The 20,992-nt window shown below is 41.0% G+C and overlaps 1 protein-coding gene across 1 annotated transcript in view; it reads right to left on the minus strand.

The window, feature by feature from the left end:
• LPIN2 (lipin 2) overlaps positions 1–20,992 on the minus strand; it is a 35,207-nt gene that overhangs the window by 4,560 nt on the left and 9,655 nt on the right. The window contains exons 3-17 of the mRNA XM_081918068.1: positions 19,690–19,785; positions 18,963–19,264; positions 17,823–17,930; positions 16,287–16,410; positions 13,812–14,148; positions 12,585–12,684; positions 9,974–10,161; positions 8,684–8,777; positions 8,327–8,396; positions 7,558–7,647; positions 6,653–6,732; positions 5,490–5,631; positions 3,782–3,930; positions 2,852–2,938; positions 1,087–1,239 (exon numbers count right to left, since the gene is read on the minus strand). Coding sequence (XP_081774194.1) covers positions 1,087–1,239; positions 2,852–2,938; positions 3,782–3,930; positions 5,490–5,631; positions 6,653–6,732; positions 7,558–7,647; positions 8,327–8,396; positions 8,684–8,777; positions 9,974–10,161; positions 12,585–12,684; positions 13,812–14,148; positions 16,287–16,410; positions 17,823–17,930; positions 18,963–19,264; positions 19,690–19,785 — 2,120 coding nt within the window. The remainder of the gene's footprint in view (positions 1–1,086; positions 1,240–2,851; positions 2,939–3,781; positions 3,931–5,489; positions 5,632–6,652; positions 6,733–7,557; positions 7,648–8,326; positions 8,397–8,683; positions 8,778–9,973; positions 10,162–12,584; positions 12,685–13,811; positions 14,149–16,286; positions 16,411–17,822; positions 17,931–18,962; positions 19,265–19,689; positions 19,786–20,992) is intronic.

The following is a 20,992-nucleotide window of genomic DNA, read 5'->3' on the forward strand; positions in this document are numbered from 1 at the left end:
CCCTGGGGAGCTGCTGCTAGTCAGAGTACAAAATACTGAGCTAGGTTTAAGGTGCTGGTTTTAACCTTCAAAGCCCTATACTGCCTAGGACCCTCGTACCTACGAGACCGCCTCTCCTGGTATGTCCCACAGAGGAAATTATGGCCTTCAAACAAAAACATCTTGGAGGTCCCAGGCCACAGAGAGGTTAGGCGGGCCTCAACCAGAGCCAGGGCTTTTTCGGCTGTGGCTCCGATCTGGTGGAACACTCTGTCACAAGAGACTAGGGCCGTGCGGGACTTGACATCTTTTCTCAGGGCCTGCAAGACAGAGCTGTTCCACCAGGCCTTTGGCCAGGGCACAGCCTGGCTCCCTCCCTTGGCAATCCTCACAGAACTTCTAGCCCAAATGGTTGCCATTAATTTGATTGGAATTAGTTTTATAATGAAATGATTTTAGAATGTTTTATCATTTTACTGTTGTTAGCCACTCTGAGCCCGGCTTCGGCTGGGGAGGGTGGGATATAAATAAAATTTATTATTATTATTAGATGAACTAATGGTCAGACTCCGTACAAGTCAGCTTCATATGTTCATATTCAATCCAGCTACTTATTTATTCCTGCACAGGGGGGCAGAAAACCCATTATGAACTAGGCTAAAGACAGATACAGTCTACAGAAGCTAGCAGCTTCTGCAGTGTAGTAAAGGGAAGCTCAAAAGCAGCTTTTAAATTCTGCTGCAATGGTGCCCTGACTTCATCATCCCTTCACTTTCTCTGACATATAGTGAAAAATTGCCGCTCTCTTCAATAGAATATAGTGACTTTCTTATAAGATCAGACTAAGGTCTAGCAAACAAGAGGTGTTCATCAATGGACCACTCCAGTTCTATCAAGTATATAGGCTATTAATACTACAAAGTCCCATGTGACTGTATACAAATGAAATATTTAGAAACTTCAATTTATGTCCATCACAGATTGTGCTATGATAAAAAGCAAGGTACCATGAATGATGACGAAAACACTTGTTTCACTCAGCTTCTTAAGTTATATTTCAAAATTCACCCCTTACAAAGATTGCTAGGGTGTTTTTTGCTTACATACCTATGAAAAGCAGAGAACAAACTGCTGGGAGACAACATCAAGGGACCCCTGGGCAAGATCGTTCCTTTGTCATTAACCCAGTGCAAGTACCCTCTTGTCATGTCTGCCATTCCAATGGCACGAGCAGAACAGTACAGAAACTTGTAGCCATTCCTAAGAATGAAATTCTAGATTAGGAAGATCTCTCTTGATGTGGTAGACCATTCACACCAAGAAGTCACAGTCAGATCATACTGAATTGAAAAAGAGAAGGCAGCTATTCATTTTTTATAAAGCATTTAAGCAACTGGAAGGGAGAAGGGTGTGTTGACCCAAGGTCACATCAGAAACTAATGTGCCAGTGCAGACATCTTTAAGACTATATTCCAGGGGTGGGATATTGGAGCCAGCTGGCAACCTTCCCCACCACCTGAGGGCCAACTCTGGCAAATGGGTGAGGTACTGCAATGTCATGTGACCCATTTTCCTTTGTCCACGATATGAAATCAAACTGGGCAAAGAGGCACAGCTTTGCAGGTGGTAATGATCCACTGCAAGCCCTGCTTTCAGCAGGGGACTGGTGTGCATGGAAAACGTAATGGTAAAAGACAAAGTACAATAAAACAACACTTTCAAGTGTATTTAATATTCTCCACAAAAATGGTTTGAACTGGTTTTGAATCTTTAGATGGTTCCAACTTCTCAAAACTCTGGTTACTAATTCAACTTTTATTCTCTTCCCACACTCCCTGAAGCATTTAGGCTGCAACTTTTACTTGGAAATAACGCCCACTGTATACACACATTAAGATTGGGCTGTTTTAAGCCTCCCTCAAAAACAAATAGACCTTGAAGCTTTTGATGTTGCTGCCATAGGCTTTCACTTTTCCATATCCCCCTTTCTGTGGTATTCACCTACTTGCTTGACTTCCACTTACTATTCCATATCCTCCAGCTGGTAGTCTGTCCACAGGGTGTGGCCCCTTGTGCTACTGCATCTCCTACTCCTCCTATATGTGATCTGCTTTATCACTATCACCACAACTCATAGCTACTTCGATATGAACCAGGATCCTAGACTTGAGTCCATCTTTTTGGTACAGCCTTAATCTACTAGTGATGCTAGTAGTATGCTTCCAGGAGCACACAAGTCAACAGAGGTGCCCTCTTTGATACCAGCAGTAGCTGTCACAGGGTGAAGAAGGGATGCACAAAAGAGAAAGGCCATGGGCAGGCTGCTGCTGCCTCCACTACTGGAACATGCAGGCGGCTATGGGAAATGGAAGGCAGAAAATCTGAAGATGGACAATGTTGCTGCTGCTGCTCAATCCCACAAATTTCAGCATTAGCAGCCACTTATAGGCATGCCCATTTCTTTTTGGCTGACATGAGGAGAAAGAGGAAGCTGGAACCTTTCCTCTGGAGTCATTTGACTGAAGTTTCCTTTGGTCTTTTTTGTGCACCGCAAGCTCAGCTCATGAATGCTAGGGGCTTGCAGCATGCTGCAGAAAATAATGATAATGTGCTGAATTGGCCTACATTTGCCTCATGTCACATGTCTAACTTCTATATTTTAATTCCTCTGTTATTTGAGTTTGAAATGTAACTTCTAAACAGGAAGGCAATGAGAATACAAATACAGAATATACAGGATCATGAAATGCACCTTTGGTTAAAAGTGAAAAGTGTCGTGCAAGAATTCAAAACTTTAGATCTTTGGTTGTTAGTTGAATTAGCATAATCAATTATTCCTAAGTTTCACAACGCTTACAAGCAAGGTACTTACTCATTAATGGAATGATAGAGCTTTGCAATACCCTGATGTGTCCAGTCTTTGCCAAGCTGTGGTAGGATCTGCCCTAAAGCATCAGACCTAAACCAGGAACGAGGGTTAGAAATAGAAGTAAGAGTGTGAATTGATGCTTTCTACATTAGGTATTAAAAGACCCACCAGAGTTTTTTCTGTGCCAATTTTTAAATACTTGCTGAAAACCTTTCTATTCTGCCAAGCCTATGCAGGCAATTTAACAATACAATGGTACCTCGGGTTACATATGCTTCAGGTTATGTACACTTCAGGTTACAGACTCCACTAACCCAGAAAGAGTACCTCGGGTTAAGAACTTTGCTTCAGGATGAGAACAGAAATTGTGCTCCGGCGGCACAGCAGCAGTGGGAGGCCCCATTAGCTAAAGTGGTGCTTCAGGTTAAGAACGGACCTCCAGAACGAATTAAGTTCTTAACCCGAGGTACCACTGTACATAATTCAACAGTAGCTAATTGATGCCTGCTTGAAACTTTTTGTATGTTTTTTATTGTACAGCTTTGTGTTTTATTGATGTAAACAACATTTTATGACATGACAGTGTATAATTAGTTCTTTAAACAAAGAAATATTCACAACAACTCAAAGCCTACCTCTCTTTAGTAACTAAGTCAGCCTTCTCAAACCAGGAGCAGTCCAAATATTTTGGACTACAACTCACATCAGTCCTGGACAGCACAGATATTATGGGAGTTGTAGTCCATATTATCTGGCGGTTACCAGGTGTCAGAAAGCTGAATTCCTAATTTACTTTTCCCTACTTCTTTCCAGGCTTTAAGAAAAAGCATTGGTTTTCAGAACCAAGTCACTGAGTAGTGTTCATCAGACACATATAGATTTTGAACACACTGGTGCAGTGATTTATAGAGGTAAAACTACACTACAGCTTACTTGGTTATTGTTCCATCGATATCTGAAATAATTATTTTGTCATTCCAGTTCCACAGATATATTGTCCCCGCACAACGGCAAGTTCCTTGATACTGGGTTGTAATGCTGAACACAACATCATTGGGGCCATCTCTTAGCTTCAGTTTTTCCTTTAAATTAAAGAGACACAATAATATATTAACCCAAAAGGATATTAGATTTCTCTGCCAAAATATTTTACATTTTAATGCTAATGTTAATAAAGATAGGATGTGGGTGGCACTGTGGTCTAAACCACCAACCCTCTTTGGACTTGCTGATGGTAAAGCCGGCAGTTCAAATTTGCATGATGGGGTGAGCTCCCATTGCTCTGTCCCACCTCCTGCCAACCTAGCAGTTCAAAAGCATACCAGCGTGACTAGATAAGTACCACTGCAATGGAAAGGTAAATGGCATTTCTGTGCACTCTGGCACTTGTCACGGTGTTTCATGCGCCAGAAGCGGTTTAGTCATGCTGGACACATGACCCAGAAAAGCTGCAGACAAACGCCAGCTCCCTTGGCCTGAAAAGCGGAGGTGTGAACCACACCCCATGGTCAAATTTGATTGGACTTAACTGTCCAGGGGTCCTTTACCTTTACCTAATATAGATAGTGCACAGAATTTCATCAACTCTGGGTTATTTTTTTTTAGTGCACTAGTATATAGAGTAGCCACCAGCTTTGCCTACAAATTAGATAAGCCAGATGTAATGAAGAAAGCATGTTACCCCTGATCATGTAGTCAGCGTACAGGATACAAGTCTTATGTCAGCACAGTGTAACAACTGATAGCAAAGTTTGCCTACTCTAGACTAGATTATGAACCATGGTTCCACACCAAGGTGGAAGCAAAGGCACTGTCATCCCATTACATGAAGTGCATTCGTAAATTTGGGGAATGAAGTAAGAGTTCTTCTGAATGGCACAACTTACTGAAATCTGCATTTAACCAGTCTGTGCATTGTAGATAAGCTTCTGCTGCAGTTAAAACTTCTCTCTTTTCTACAGCAGCATGAGAGTTATGTTTGGTGACTGGTAGAAAATATAAAATAGTAAAGCAAATAATAAACCTAATAAACCATGAGTGGTAGTCAAGGCCTGTTCTTGGCTTACTACCAGTGGTCTGTTTGGAGAGAAATAAACTATGAGCTTGGATCCAGATGACACAATAAGACAGGCCATGACTACCTTTTTGTTAGTGCAGCAACAGCAGGAGGAAGATAGAAGTGAAGTATCCAGTATTTCAGCACCATGCAAAAATGCACTGCTCATCCACATTGAACTATGGTTCAGTTTATTACGGGATGTGCAAACCATGCCACTATCCATTGAGAAAGGGTAACAGATTCCCCCACCATGACCATGACACAATTTAGAAAGAAAAAGACAGGGGAAAACAATGATTTCATGTTTGCTATAATATGTGATCATATCTCTCCATGACCCAGATCCAAAGAAATCTTAGCAACACTGAGCCAAAATTATGGAAATAAGGGAGTGTTGCAGAGCAGGAGGATTTATTTAGGAATTGCAAAAATTGACTTAAACATAGTTCACAGAACTGGTTTATTAATAACAACACAGAAACAAATTTCAGCAAGGGGGCCCTTTTCTCTCTCAACTACTCTTGTCATTTCCCCGCTAACTACTTAAAATCATCAATATGTTTACAGAATTTGGCAACTTACAATTTGATCTGAAGACAATCTAAGTGACTTTTTGTAAGATGTAGCATTCCCATGGCTTGGAAGTGAAGTGGATTCTATTTTTAAGGTTTCTTTTAGTTCCTGGGATCCTTCATCATCCGTTGAAGATTCATCACCTGTAGGCCTAAAACAATACAAGCACAATAAGCAATAAGAAATGTTGCACATTTCACAGATCCAAGCATTCTAAAGCACGTTAAGCCATTCTGAGAAGGAGAAGCATTTTCTAGACTGGGTGGGAGAAAACTAGGAAAACCTATCATCAGGGTTGTGCTTTGTTTTTTAAGCTTAATGGTTTCCCATTTTAGTGACAGAACAGATGGATTTATGCTAAATAAAGGTAAGTATACAGCATGCTGACTATTTCATGCTTACAATGCAAGCAATATAACTATATTTATGAACCTTTAACAAGATATATTCAGTCTCTGATGTATTCAGATCTTTTCAGTTAGCACAGGTATTTTCCCACGTCATCAAGTCAGACACCCCCCCCCCTTTCTGAACAATTTTAGCTGTTGGGACAATGGGCAGAGAAAATTTTTCATAGCTACAGGCCATGTTTTTTCATTTCATCCTAGTTTTAATGCTTTCCCATCAATACAGAACATTTTGAAGCTTACAAAGCAGATGGTGCATTTATGCAGCACCATAATTTCTTCAACTGGGTTCTGGTTTTGTGTGGCATACACATACACCTCACCGGACCTGGTCATATTTCTGTTCTGCATTGATGAAGTATCATAAGAAACTGCTTTATATCAAGTCAGGCCATTGGTTCATCAAAGTCAGAATTGTTTGTGACAAGGGTGTGGAACCTGTGACCTTCGAGATGTTGTTGGGCTGCAATTCCCAAAATCCCTGACATGCTGACAGGGACTAATAGGAGCTAGACTCCAACAACATTAGGAGGATCACAGGTTCCCTAGCCCTGGTCCACACTGTCAGAAGCTTTCTGGTGTTTCACAGGAGTCTTCCATCCCCACCTAGATATGCCACCAATTGAACCTGGAAACTATTGCATGAAGAACATGTTCTCTGCTTCACTGAGTTAGAACCCTTCCCAGATCACCCAGTAGCAAATTTCTATTCTGTTCTTCAAAAGGTCCGCTGTTCACTCTAAGCACAACCTATTTAAAACATACCGGATTTCAACTTGTTCCTTTGTGGCTGTTGATAGGTCACCTTTTGGAGCTTCAGATTTTCCCTCCTTAGCTTCTGGAAGCTAATATATGAAAAGTACATAAAGACTACATAAACATAGTCACACTTTCACCTGATCAGAAATAAAAGCTTGTAGTATCTTTAATTCAAATATCAACCTAGTTGTAAAAAGGTGCAGCAGGACTGAAATATTATTATTCAAATTATTTGAAGCCTTCTTCACAGGAGTGTTATTTCATTCACCTCATATTTAAAATATAACAATTGTTTACTATAAAGTGAGAATGCAGTATTATTAATCTCCTAAACCCAAGACCAGTTGGCAACAATAACTGAACAGGCTCCCAAATCACTGCACAGATAACAAGTTCTAAATTTATAATGAAAAATGTAAGGTTGTGTTGTTTGGCCAGGATAGGTGAAATTTTAAAAGGCTTATGCTGTTGGGAAACAAACAAACAAAAGCAGAATAAATGGTATAACTAGATTTCTGTATTGGAGCAGCAGCATCATTATAGATGGTAGACTTTACAATAAAATCACTGGTTTTAATGTATGTTTGTTTTAGATTATTTTGATCAGAGAGGAAATAAAACAAATATCTTTTTTTAAAAAAAAATCAACAAAGACTGAAGCAATTCAACCATGGGACCTGTACACAAGGCAGAACTAAATGTTGTAGAAACCAGAAGTTGAGCTTCCCTGTGCCCAATTAGATAGAGTACAACTATGGCTGGAGAATCTGTCCATTTAGATTTCTCTCAGTTTTGCTAGCCTTAGTTTGGTTCACTCCATTTCAGGTTTCAAATATTCTTTTAAAGTCTACATGGATATTCATATGCACTTCTCCTTACGCACACAGTATTTTTAGTGAGTTTTATCTTACCTGTTTAACCAAGCTGTCCTTCTTACGCCAGAACCACCACCTTCCAGACTTCTTCGGCATTTTATCCTTAATCCAGGATTCAACTGTAGCCTAATAAACATATGAAATCAGCGTACAACTACAAGGTTGCCATCTGGTTCTAACATGTATAATGGTATCTCATGTGTGCTTATCCATTGCTTGGTTATGCTAAATCTCTGAAATGTTTATGTGCTTCCATCATGACTATGCAGGAATGTACTTAGTTCAGCACAATTAAGTTATGGGAGAGCTGTACTCTCTTCATGGAACGGCTTCTCCCTATGGTAAAAAGGCTATCTCAGAGAACAGCTCACTACAGCTACCACTGCCTGGCCCAAGTTCCATTAAGGCTGTATTGCAGGACACCCTTGGGAAACTAAAACCTGCCAACAATTTCTTATGGAGTGCTCTGCCTTAGCAGATGCCTCCTTCCCAGCTCATTAGAAAAATTGCTGGATTAGGAGGGGTGGGGACCAAACCACAGTAGCAGAAGTGTTGTACCTTGGAACTTGGGAGCAGCATACTAGTGTTTCTCACACAACTGTTTGACAGGCTCATGCTTTTCCTTCACAAAGCTAGGAGACATCCCAAATACCCGAATTACTATGCTTTGCTTCCCCCATAACTCTGCCATGAGAAGCCTTGGAAAAGTAGGGGACAGTGCCTCTGCCACTCTACTCTGCTTCTGTGGCCCAAAATGGATAGCCTAGTTTAATATGTTTCTGAGTATTTGCTGGTATTAGATTACCTGTGGCAAGCTCTTATGGAACACCTGCAAGCTGAGAATCATGGGAGCAGCCAATGCCCAATTATAATACCTGTTTATATAGAAAAAGTTACTCATTATGGATATTACAAAATGCACAGCATGATGAATATGCCACATACTCTTTATTGTAAACATAAAACAGCCTCACGGCAGCGCTAAAAAAGTTTGGTATGAATTCTACATTATATGCTGCTAACAGGCAAGAATTACTCACAGAAGGTGGGTTTTAAATTTTAAAGAAGGACAATAGAATAGAATGACAGCTACAATACAGATGAACCAGACAAAATTATTATTAAATAGCATAGGAAAATTAGGAGATTTGAGGAATGTTACCTGTTGTATATTCGTATTACCAAATTAGGATTGTCTATGAGTCCTGGGTTTTCAGCAAATTCATGGTACGTAATGATATGCTCCATGAATTTTTCTGCAACACAATGACATTTTATCAGATAATTAAAGCATGTTTGTTTCCCCTTATTCGCTTAACCTAGCCCTTCTTGTATAAAAGATTTATGATTTTTTCAAATGGATGCATCTTCATTAAATGAGGGTGTAAAATCCTGATTAAGCATGTGGTTGCCTGACTCCCCACCCCCACTCAAAGCCCCAGATCACCTGGATCCAACTCCAGGTGATCAAGGGCTGCTTTGATCTGCTCTGGACAACTCCTGGATCAACCTGGACCTGCAATTTGTCTGGAGCCTATGTGCAGCCTGATTAAGAGTTCTGTAGAACTCAAAAGCTTGCACACTGTGTTGTGGTCCAACACTGCCATTTCTACTTTATGCAGAATATAGTGTGGTGGACCAAGAGGAGCTATTGCTACAAGGAAGCAATTTCTGGGGGCATCTCTTACTTTTTACTCATGCTTTGTATATCCATGGTTAACATGTGGAATAATTCAAAGTCAAGATACTAAGAAGCCAGATGTCAGTGGTTAATCTGCTGCTTTTTAAATGTCAATAAAGCAATTCCAAAGAAGTTCAGTGGTGAACTTCCGCTTATTAAAATGGCAGTTTGTTTTCTATGTAGCACCATTTGCTTCCAAACTTCCTGACTGCCCTACATGCACATCTGCTTAGCACCAGTTCCCTGATAACCATGCTAAAAGTGCAAAAGTAAGTCTGGAACACAGGTTTCTTTCAATACTTACTTGCCCAGCTGTCTTGTACTAACGGTGTTTGTGCACAAGTGGAAACCACTTCTGCTAATGCAGACATGGGCCCCTGCTTTTCACTCAACCCTCCATCCAACCCAATGCAGCCTCCTCTGGTTCCACAGAGCTCCCCAACCCTCATATCTCAATCAAACTGAGCAACAATCATAGCAACGGCAAGTTCTTAAAGCACTTCACAGGGTTTTGAAGCTCTCTGTTACATTGAAAGCAGGACTTCCACAAAACAGCCAATAGCAGATATGGCCTGGCATTTGACATATGCTGCATCTCAGCAGGAAATTACACTCGGGAAGACAGCTTCCTGCCTAGCTTTAGAAAAACACATGGTGGCACATATGTTATCATTTGATCCTGCGCACTGAGATAAGTGCTTCCTATAGGGCAAAGTTATATAAAATACAGACTTCAAGAGTTTATTAAAAACAAGGCTGATTATTACATACCTTTTGATATCTCCCCATTTTCACTAAGACCTCCACAAAGGGATAATGTGACATCAGGCAAGTCCATTGCAGAATCAGACATACACTCTGTACCACTATCTGCAGCAGCACTTCCCACCGATTGTGGCGACTGAGAACCTGACAGCGTGTCAGACTCCAGCCATTGTCTGGTACCTGGATCAGAGTCACTGAAGACAAGAAAAGCAAAACATTTGCATGTGATTCGTTGCGCTCACATAGTACCCATAGTACTCCAGGGCAGGTCACAACATGATAAAACACAATGAATCTCAGAATAAGGAAAACTTCGTATGCAAAAGCAAATTAGTCTGACACAGCAGGCAGCTGTTAGACTTCAGAAACGTATCTGTCTCCCAAAATATACGGTTTTTATATACAAACATGGATATACTGTACAGTTGATTATCCATAAGAAATTTCTGAAAAGTGTTCATAGCTTGTTGCTGTTGCTATTTTTTAATGTTGATAATGTTGTAAGAATGTAAGCAGCCCTTTTGGTGAACCGCTCCCTCCATCAAGGGCCACTCAGATGGCAAGAAAGGCATGACCACAGCCATTACCTTGTTTTCCTCCACCTATTTGATGATCAGAAATGTACCGCTTCTGAACATGGAAGCTCCATGGTTAAGTTATGCAGTTCTTAGGCTTTTCCTCCATGAAGCTATCTCAAGTGCCCTCCTTCTCAAGTCATAACTTATCTCTGCCATCTCTGCAGCATGAGCTGCTGCCAGAAAGCCACTTTGCCCTGAGTCAGCTCCAGTTCTGGCACAGCGCACAATGAAGTAGGTTTTTTCTCCTTTTTCAACACATGCTGACTTTCTGCAATTGGCTTTTAGCACAATATCAACACCAAATATAGACAAGCATGGCAGTGATGTGTTAAAAATCCAACCAATATGTAACTCAGCATGACTCAGCAATAATCATAAAACCATCCCAGGGTTACGTTAAATAGGCCTGGAGCAAAGTGCAGCCAAAGTATTCTTAGGCAGCCCTCCCCATTGACAGGAAATCACAGGATAACATAAGCTGGAGATTATCACCGTAGCATGAACAATGCCCTGTACGTAAATTACATGCTATGTGTGGAAAGGAGAGAGAGACAGAACGGTTACATAGTTTAGGCATGACACATTCTCTGTAAAACACAGATATATACACACCCACACACCAATTCTATCCATTATAACAGGAGAGAAGCCTCAGGATCAGAGGACAGACGCATCTCTATCCGGCTTCCAAGACTTCCAAGGCCCTGCTCCTCTCCAAGCCACATCCCTCACCCACACCCTAGAGTGCTTTTGCCTGGCTGAATGTGTCCTTAAAGAGTGGAGATGCCTCTTTTTTGGCTGTGTGGAAGATGAAAAAAGATGTACATGTGTACTGAGTCCCCTGACATGTGGCTGAAATGTAGCATATTGTAGGAATTTAAGGTTATATTCATTGCTCTGCCTGTTTCCCCCCCTCCCCCTGTCCAACACTGTAAGACTACCCACAAGGGAATATGGTCCTTGGACTGAAAAAAGACCCCCCACCCTCTCCCCCAACCAACCAATGATAAACCAACTTAAAATATTGGAGGAGGAGGAGACTTGTGTCACATTTGTGCAGTATCAACAGGCAGCAAGTGGCAGAATAGGTTCCACCCTGTCTAGCTCCCCCTGGCTGTCCCCACATACTGCAGTTTCCCCCTCAGTTTCCCTGCGCCTCTGAAGATAATGTAATTTTGATTAATAAAGGTTGCCAGGAGCCTCCAATGCAGTGCCTGCTGCCAGCACTTCCAGATATGGTTGTTGGCTTCTGCTGTGTTCTGGCACGCTGCAAGAGAACCAGTGCTCAGGGACTTCCACCCCACAGCTTTCAGCACACGCAGCATAAGAGAAGCTAACAGAGACTCCGGAACGCTGACAGTGGCAGGCTCCTTTCCCATGTCCCAAGCTGGCTGGTGGGCAGTGCGGAGGGACAAGGCGAGCAGCCAGGCAGACTGACTCATGTTAGGACTGGCCTGTAAATGAGAGGTTTGAGGGAAGAGTGAGAGAAAAAGCAGTCTTTCTGTCAAGTTCCTGCGACACACTGTGCTCTGTTGACAACAGCACCCACCAGGGCTCTTTTTAAAAAGTCTCAGAAAAGTGATTAGGGGGGCTTGGCTTTCAAAGTACAATTGTTAACATGGGAAAATTAAACTAGAAAGGGGCTTGGCAACCACTTCTCCATTATATGCCCTAGCAGCTGCGTTGGATTGTAAAAGCGCTTTTTTAAAAAGCCCATTATAGAGCTCTCAATGAAATTTTACACTGACGATTTTACATTGCTCTACAGCACCCTCTGGTGTCACATGCTTATAACGCGTTTATAATGTTTTAACTGACAAGAATAGATTAGTTCTGTGTGGCTGAGTAAGAGGTGGTGGCAGGGAGCAGATTAAAGTTTTTACAACTATCTTATTTTTAAGACTTTTCTCTTACATGAAAAAGGGAAATCAAACAGGGGAACAATGATTGATTTAAAGAAATACACATTACTTGCATGTTTTACTGTGAAATATCTGTGTGTTCTGTCAATTATCTGTGTGTTGTCAATTAGGAAATACCTTTTGGGAAAATAAAGAGCAGCAACTTCAGGTTCCAAAGCTGTCAGGTCATCCAAATATATGTCATCGGGTCCTTGGTGATGACTTCTCTTATGTATCCCTTAAAAAAAACCACCAGTATTCATTTAGAACAATTAACAAATGTATTTTAAAGCAGACTGCAGACTCCACATAAAAGTTGCTTCCCGTTAAAAGTTAATCAAAGAGCCATGCAAGATGTCTCCACTGAATTCCTTCCTATCCTAGGAGTCTCCTATATCCCGTTTCCATTCCTCTACAGCAGTGTTGGCCAAACTTGGCCCTCCAGCTGCTTTGGGACTACAATTCCCATCATGCCTGACCACTGGTCCTGTTAGCTAGGGATGATGGGAGTTGTAGTCCAAAAACAACTGAAGGGCCAACTTTGGCCAACACTGCTCTACAGGGAAGGGCCATATTTCAGTGGAAGAACATCTGCTTTGTCCTGAGAAGGTCCCAGCTTCAACCACCAGCATCTCCAGGAAGGGTTGGGAGAGAGACTTGTCTGAAACCCTGGGGTGATGCTGCCAGTCAATGTGGACAATACTGAGCTACACTGACCAATAGTCTTGACTCGGCGGTATAAGGCAGCTTCCTATGTTCCTCTAGAGAGACTTTTGGAGGGGCACAGCAAGCTGTAAGGGAGAGGAAGACACACTCAAGTCCTCTTCTCTGAACTTCCCTCCAGTTACATAATTACAATACAAGCTACTCTTAGGGGCACTTTTACCCATTCTGCTGAAATTGGCTTTCAGACCATTTAAGCTGTTTAAATATATTTGCTAAAAGACAAGAGAGAACCCCCCCCCCCGAAAAGATCTGAAGGCAGCCCTGTTTAGGGAAGTTTTTAATGTTTGACAGACTTCTGTATTTTAATGTTTTGTTGGAAGCCAAGTGGGCATGGTATAAAAAATAAATTATTATCATTATTATGAATCCAAATAACATTTTACATAATGTAATTTTATCATCTGCATTACAGATGAAGTAACATAAATGATTTAAGCTTTATTTGTGAAACTTAAAACTTTGTGTATGAACCAGAAATTTTAAGCTATTTATACTACAGTATTATTCTACATGAACAGCTGCAAGCAGGACTAGCAAACATATTTGTTACTTATCTCTTGAAAAATGGTTAAATATGTGGAATCTGGGGTAAAAGAGAAAGTATGTCAACACTTTATCAGGTAATTAAAAATATGTTACCTTTTTTCTTTGATGGGGAATCAAGTTTTGCTGGTGGTTTAGTTTCTGTCGGAGAATCTATCAATGGACTGGGAAGACTATCAGAATCTAATGCCAATGAACCTTGCAGAATGTCCAAAATTGGTTCTGTGGCTGTAGAAGCAAGTCTCTCTTTAATATCTAGCTCCTTAAGTAGATGGTGTGTTCTTGGTTCAGGCTTTACTACTGTACAAACAGAATCATTCACCAAAATTCCATCTTCAGCTACATCACTGCTGGATATTACCCTGAAATGCGTCTTCTCTGATGGAGTGATCGTAACTGTTCTGGGATGTTCCAATTTTTCCTTCTTGCTTATCTGAAAAGAAAAGCATCATTTTAAAACAATAATGCTTTGATCTCATTCATCATCGGCATGATTCAGTTCCAACAGCTTAAAGTGGTTCTAATTTAGCATTTCAATAAAACTTGTGTCCCACCCTCCTCCACAATTCAGAAGTGTGTTTGTGTTAGATCAATAGAAGTCCACCTCATCTGAAGTTTTGGCATCCTTACTGCACCTGATTTTCCAAATATAAGACAAGTCTCTGCAATGTCAATGGGCAGCATAGTTGATAGACAAACGTGGAAAGAAATACCAATTGTTTGTACATTAATGCAGCCTTGCAAATCACTCCACAAAACTTACACACTCCCAAGCATTAGGGACCTTCTTATAATGCTGTGGTCAAGTTGTTGACATCCATCTGTCTAGAGAGACCATGGAGTGAAGTCTGGGGGTGAAGTCAAACTGCTGCATTAGCAGCATCAAAGTGCCCTCCTCAGGGTGCAAGCTTGGGCAATGTGTATGGAGGTCCTGGGCTGCCCAGACAACAAGATCCCTCTCTCAGCCTTGCTGATGTGGTCCAAAGGAATTGAGAGCAGTATGTTTGGCACCAGCTTGGCTGAAGGAGGTGTACAAGACACCATTCAAGTGTCTTAGGGACTCCACTTTAGAGTAGGGTTTACTCCTTAGCCTTTTCTTCTCCCAAGAAATCACACAAAGCAGCAGAGGCTTAGGATCAGAGAGTTTTCCTTCTCCTAGATGGGCCAACTTCCCCTCTGCACCTCTATAGCATGTGCATCTTCCTGACAGCTGGATTCACTATTGGTGTTGTCCACTCAATCCACTAGAGCCCGTTTTGGCATGCAGGGAAGTTCCTAACTCATCAAGGGTCCAAGACCCTTTGGCTATCCTCTCCTGGTTTAGACAGCCAGTCCAAGCTGTTTCTGAGGGTGTGGCTGCTATCACATGCTGACAGCTTCTAGGAGTCACTGGTGAGAGTTGAGAGCAGGGTGCTGAGCAAACCATGGCTGTTAATAACAATGGCCATGGTCACACCACATTCTGGTGAAGCTCAGTTTGTCAGTAGGTAGCGGGAGGAGCTATTATGATGCCCCACCCTTGGAGACAGATGGAATCTGATGGATGCCTAAATGCTCTAGAGGTTTCTTCTCAGTTTCCAGCTGACAGGCCTGGCACTGCTGTTGAATCTAGAGTTTCACAATGGAATGGCTAATGACAGGATTGCTCCCAAGCAAATTTCAGATAGACTATGACTGAACACAAGGAAGAACAAAATATTGTGCGTATTTTGTGATCGTGATGGTGGCACAGTGTGCTCACTTTTGTGACACCACTGCATCTCCTCATATAGCAAAATCCAGTAGAGCTCTTCCAGGTGGTAAATACATATTAAAAAATCATTCTGTGACACATTTGCAAAGCACTTTTGGGGATAAAATCCATCCAATTCACAATGAACTAGACATTGATGCCAATACTTGTCTGTCGGAATAGGCCACTTGCGACACAGGTTTAACCTTCATTAACAAGGGTACCCAAGCCACTTAGGCACAGTCAACCATAAGAAAAGGAAGCACTTTTCAGAATACCGAGAACAGGAAACACATCGCATACAAAAATATAAACTGATTTACATTTTTCCATAATGCACGCTGGATACAAAATATGGCAGTGCCTCCTAACAGCACTCATCCATGAAATGAATGGTTGATTGCAGTTTCTATATTATTTTTTTAAAAAAAAATTAAAAATCTGGACTTTCAAGGCAGAATAGGAAAATGATTTATCTGGACTGCAAACTATCATCAAATGTGACACAAAATCCAACACTAGCTGCCCATGATCCACACACCACTAAGTGTTAATAATGTAGGTGTTTTTACATTGTAACACTAACCATTAGACTGCACAAAATTCACAAAATTCTGCAGCAGGAGCCATGTAAGATTCCTGTGGTCAATCACAGCCTATGCTGAAAGTTCGCCTCCTTTTAGAGAAGTACCAACAATGAACCACAAGAGGGAGCTACCTTCGTGCTATTTCTATTGGAACAGTCTCCATAATAGTGCTACTTTTTAACCTATAAAAGAAAATCTCACGACATTATCAAAACCTTCCCTCCAAAAACCTGTATTTGCAAATAACTTTACCTTGGTAGATTCTGGGAACCCTCCCCACGTCCATTCAATGTGAGACTCTGCTCGGAGTAAGCTCTCCGTAGGCTTAACTTCAAGTTCTGAATCACTTTTAGGACAAGTTGGCTGGCTAAATGGGCTGTCAAAATAAAACAAAGATATTGTGTTTCAAGGCATGAGTTGTTCAGATCTTTTCAAGGACTGTTTTCTCCAGTTTAACAAAGCTTCACTTATACAGAAAGCCAAGTTGGGCTTTCAGACTGTGAGGCAACAGGAGAAGAAAACTAAAAATCACAATAAAGTAGTTAATGTTGGCCATTCTAAACAGATTTCTTCATATGGTTTTTTTTTAGACATTTTCAACATAACTATTCTCACAAGGCAAAATAATTATAGTTGCAAGTTCTCTCTCTCAACAATATATTCCTATTCTGCAGGCTTAAAACAAAAATGACTGAGCACATTTTCAACCTAAGACAAGTATGTACTCATGTAAGCACATCCAGGACTCCCAATCAAAGCATGGTGTGTGATTCAAGTATATTTATGGAAACCTGCAAAACCAAGTTAGATTTCTTGGTCCATTTGCAGCCTACTTTTTTTTCTCTTGAAAGGAAGCAGTTTTCAAGACATACGTTCAAATCAAGGAGATAGATGGCAGGCAAAAATCCACTGACTTTTCCATTGTGATCATAGATCACCCTCATTTCTATTGCCATTCTACCCCTTCCCCACATAATTTACTTGGTCAGTTACACAGCAAAGAAGCCCTAGTTCTTCTCAGCTGATTTGAAGAAAAGTGTCTATAGAGTTAATACCACATGGAAGTTCCAGGTGTTATTAAGGTAAGAGGTTCTGGAAAATGTCTAGTATCAGAGGTTGGGGCGAGGACAGCTTAAATTAACTGCCAGGGTGCACTATCCATAGAAACATGGCAAGCCACAGAAGTATTGCCCATGTTTCAATAGTCCAGTGTTATGCCTAATGTAATGTTTATGCCAGAAAAGCCTCACAAGAAGTATTGATCTCTATTACAAAAGTAGGCAATCTGTTCTGAGTCAAGAGCAACATTCCCATGGGGGCATGTGCAATGCATGTGGTGCCAGGGGGGAGAGACATATCAGCAGTGGTTGGGGCCAAAGCTGGGGGGAAACAACCCTTTTTTTGCTTTTTCCTTCTCTCTCATGCATGCTTTGTGGTGCACACATTCCCCACCACCACCACCAACCACCCCTTCTCTCTCCCCAACTCTCTTCCTCGCTTTCCATCATTCAGTGTTCTCTCCCTGCCAGTCAATCTTCCCTTGGGATGCCTAGCCTCCAACTGCTACCAGCCTGCTCTGCTCCTGCCTCCCTCCCTCCCCAGTTTGCTCTGGATCCTCAGCCTGGAAAAACCCACAGATGTGAGTGAGGAGCCCAGATCTTCTCCTTCTCCGTCCCAGAGATCACAGGGAATACCCTGGAGAGTCCCATAGGAGCCAGGGTTTGCCCAGATGTGCTGTAACACCACCGTTCATTACATTAAAAAGAGTGACACATGAAAGTGACCTACTTCTCCAAAGGAGACCAGTCTCCATCTGATAAAGGGTAATGGTCCTTTGCGTGGTAAATCAATGATTCTTTATACTCCTCATCCTTTGGTGGAGAATCTGATGGGTTCCTGTGGAGATGAGAGTATATTCAAGAGGGGGCTCACAGAAACAACCCTGGTGATGTATTTTAACTGAAGAGTTCCAAGCAACTTGAGGAGAAACCAATAGATCCCGTAAGCAACTTTTCAACATGGTCCATATTCTGATTTGAGCAAAGCCTGGAGATCCAGCCCCACTGACTCACAAGCCAAGGGCTCTAACTCCATTTCTCCCAGAGTAAACAGCAACAGGAGCTTTGGAAGATCTCTCCTTTTTGTTGAATGCCAAAGCTGTTCACTATTGTACACATGCTTGGAAGGATTAAAGAGCCTTTGCTTCTTGGAAGAAAGTGGCTGAAGTATGTAATAGTATGTGTAATAGTATGTAGTATGTTATGATGGAGGCTGGATAGAAAACCATGAGAACTAGATCACATTAACTCTGGTGCTGACTTCCCTATTCATATGACAGACTGTGTTTTCTTTGTGGGTCTCACCCTTCATGATTATCTAGTTTGTTGCGTGTGTGCATGCACTCGTACACCACAACCAACACTTGCTCGGGGAAAAAATTACAAACATATTTAATGACTTACAAATTAGAAAGCCTCCAGCATTTTCCGATTGAGAAATGGGGTTTGAGTGTTCTCAAAAGTAATGCTTTACAAATTAAAAACTTACGTAATGCAATTTAGATACAGGTTAAAATTATATATTTTATTGCAGGTATTTGCTTTAGAAATACATTAGAAATACAACCCGAATGGGTAATTATCAGTGCCTGACTGTGTGACTAGAACATTCAGTTGCCATATCAGCATATTTCTTACTAAAGACCACCCCCTAGTTTATTATCTGCTTTTCTGATTTATAAGTAGTTATAAGTTATTACAAACTCCAAATCTGAATTTCCAAATATTAAGTAGTTGAACATTTAAACAGCTGGGGGATTTTTTTCTGGTAGGATTTCACACTGTTGCCAAATATAAAACAAATATAATTACTGAGCTTTTTATATTTCAACAGGTTAGCCAAATAAGAAGGTAGTTTTAAAAACTTTACCTCAGAGGCAGAATACTTCTCTCATCATCTGAGCTAATTTCCATTTCAAAGCCTTCCTCAGTTCCAGGAGCCGAGATCTGATCTTCCTTCTTGGCATCTTGTTTACATTTTCTTTTCCTTCGCTTTTTCTTCTTCACTGCCCCAGAGGGAAAAAAAGGCTCTGCTTCCACAATCTGTAGTATTTCTGAGCTTAGACACATCCGTTCATTGTCACCCGATTTCAGCAAGTGATCATCCGTTTCTTTGAAGAACTGGTCTTCTGTAGGTATTGGGGATGTTGCAAGATGTGCAGGAACTCTTTCCTAAAAAAAAAAAAAAATGATTTGTGAAAGAATAACAGTTACATACATTATGTATGCACTACTAAACTATTACAATATTCACTATATTGGAATTATATTGGAATTTATACTAAATTAGCATATTGAAATCACAGTGAATGTATGAATTCCCATGTAAATGCCGGTAATTCCAGATCCTTTTTTGTAATGTTCAGAAACTCAACAGACATACCTAAGACTTTTCATTGTCACTTAAATAGGAATGTCAGTATTCACTCATGTACGTCCAAAAAGTGAGGAAAAGAAACACCTGGCCCCTAAATTCAAAATGCTTAATTATATGAAATCCTTATTTCCCAATACACAATTTCCTCCCTACTACATAAAATATGTACAGCTACAACAGAATGTCAGAATAGACATGGATGTTAAATTATGCTACTTACAAATTTTTCTTCTGTTTCCTGCACAAAGAAAGCTTCGCCATTATCACCCAATTTCATATGAAGATCAACTGCTTCTCCGTTAATTTCAATATCAATCTGTGGAACACACAATACCCTTTCAGAATTTGAAAATGAGAATACACACAAAAATTAAAATATATTTTGCCTCTTTACGTTATCCATCCCACCCCTCTAATCTTTGAGAGAAATGGGTAAAGACTGAATGATCAACATACTCTCTAGTACTTGTCTACCCACTTTGATCAGAGCATGCATTACCTGTGACAAGCTGACCCAGTATATCTAAACTTTGTGAAGTTGGAAGAAGGTAACAACCCCACCAGCATAAACCAACACATGTTACAGAAACTGAGAAAGGCAGGAAAGAGCAACTACAGCCACTTCCTTCATCAAAGCTGAGAGAGGTGAGAAAGAAGCAGGTTGCATCATACCTCATATGAACCAGTGAGACTGGGCAAGAATGAAGTTAAGAAGAGTTCTGCTGGCTAAGGTCAAGCCCCATCTTGCTGTTCTCACAGTGGCCAGCTAGGTACCTATGGTAAGTCTATTAAGTAGGACATGAGAGCAAAAGCACTCTCCCTACTTGTGCTACTGGTATGCAGAGGCATGCAGTCTTGGATGCTGGAGGTAGTACACAGCAATCATGTTTAATAGCTATTGGAAGCCTTATCCTCCATGAATTTTAAATCCATGAATTTTAAAGTAATCCAGGTTTGTGACCATTGCTGTATCATGTATCAGCAGCTGTTTGGCCCAGCTGCAACCTAGCTGCCCAAGGCCAAATGTGATCTGCAGGGACAGAGTCACCTAATGCTGAATCTATGACAAAGCACTCATTCCTTGTCACCTTCCTGAGTAGCTCATCCGGAGCAACAACACTGACTCATTGTCCATTTCACTAGAGTTCCTAAACATGACTAAGGAGATTCATTCATTTTACGCCAGAACTAGCAGCAACTAACCAAGAAAACCAGGGATCATTATGGATAGCTCAATGAAAACATCCACTCATGTCTGCTGAGTGAGAAGTTTCCATACCCCACAATAAAACCCACCAAAGCTAGAGATTATTAAAAAAGAGAGGCTGAAAATCAAACTGCCAGTATCATAATGCCTTTGTATAAATATATGGTGTGGCCACACTTGGAATGCCGTGCACAGTTGTGGTTTTCTCTTCTGAAGGATGATTTTGTACAGCTGGACAAGACAAAGAAAGGAGCAACTAACATTATCAGGGGCCTGAGGAAAGTTGACTATTTAAAGCTTTTTATTTTAGAAAAAT

This window comes from Podarcis melisellensis, assembly GCF_964234715.1.
Source record: "Podarcis melisellensis genome assembly, chromosome: 7".
NCBI lineage: Eukaryota > Metazoa > Chordata > Lepidosauria > Squamata > Lacertidae > Podarcis > Podarcis melisellensis.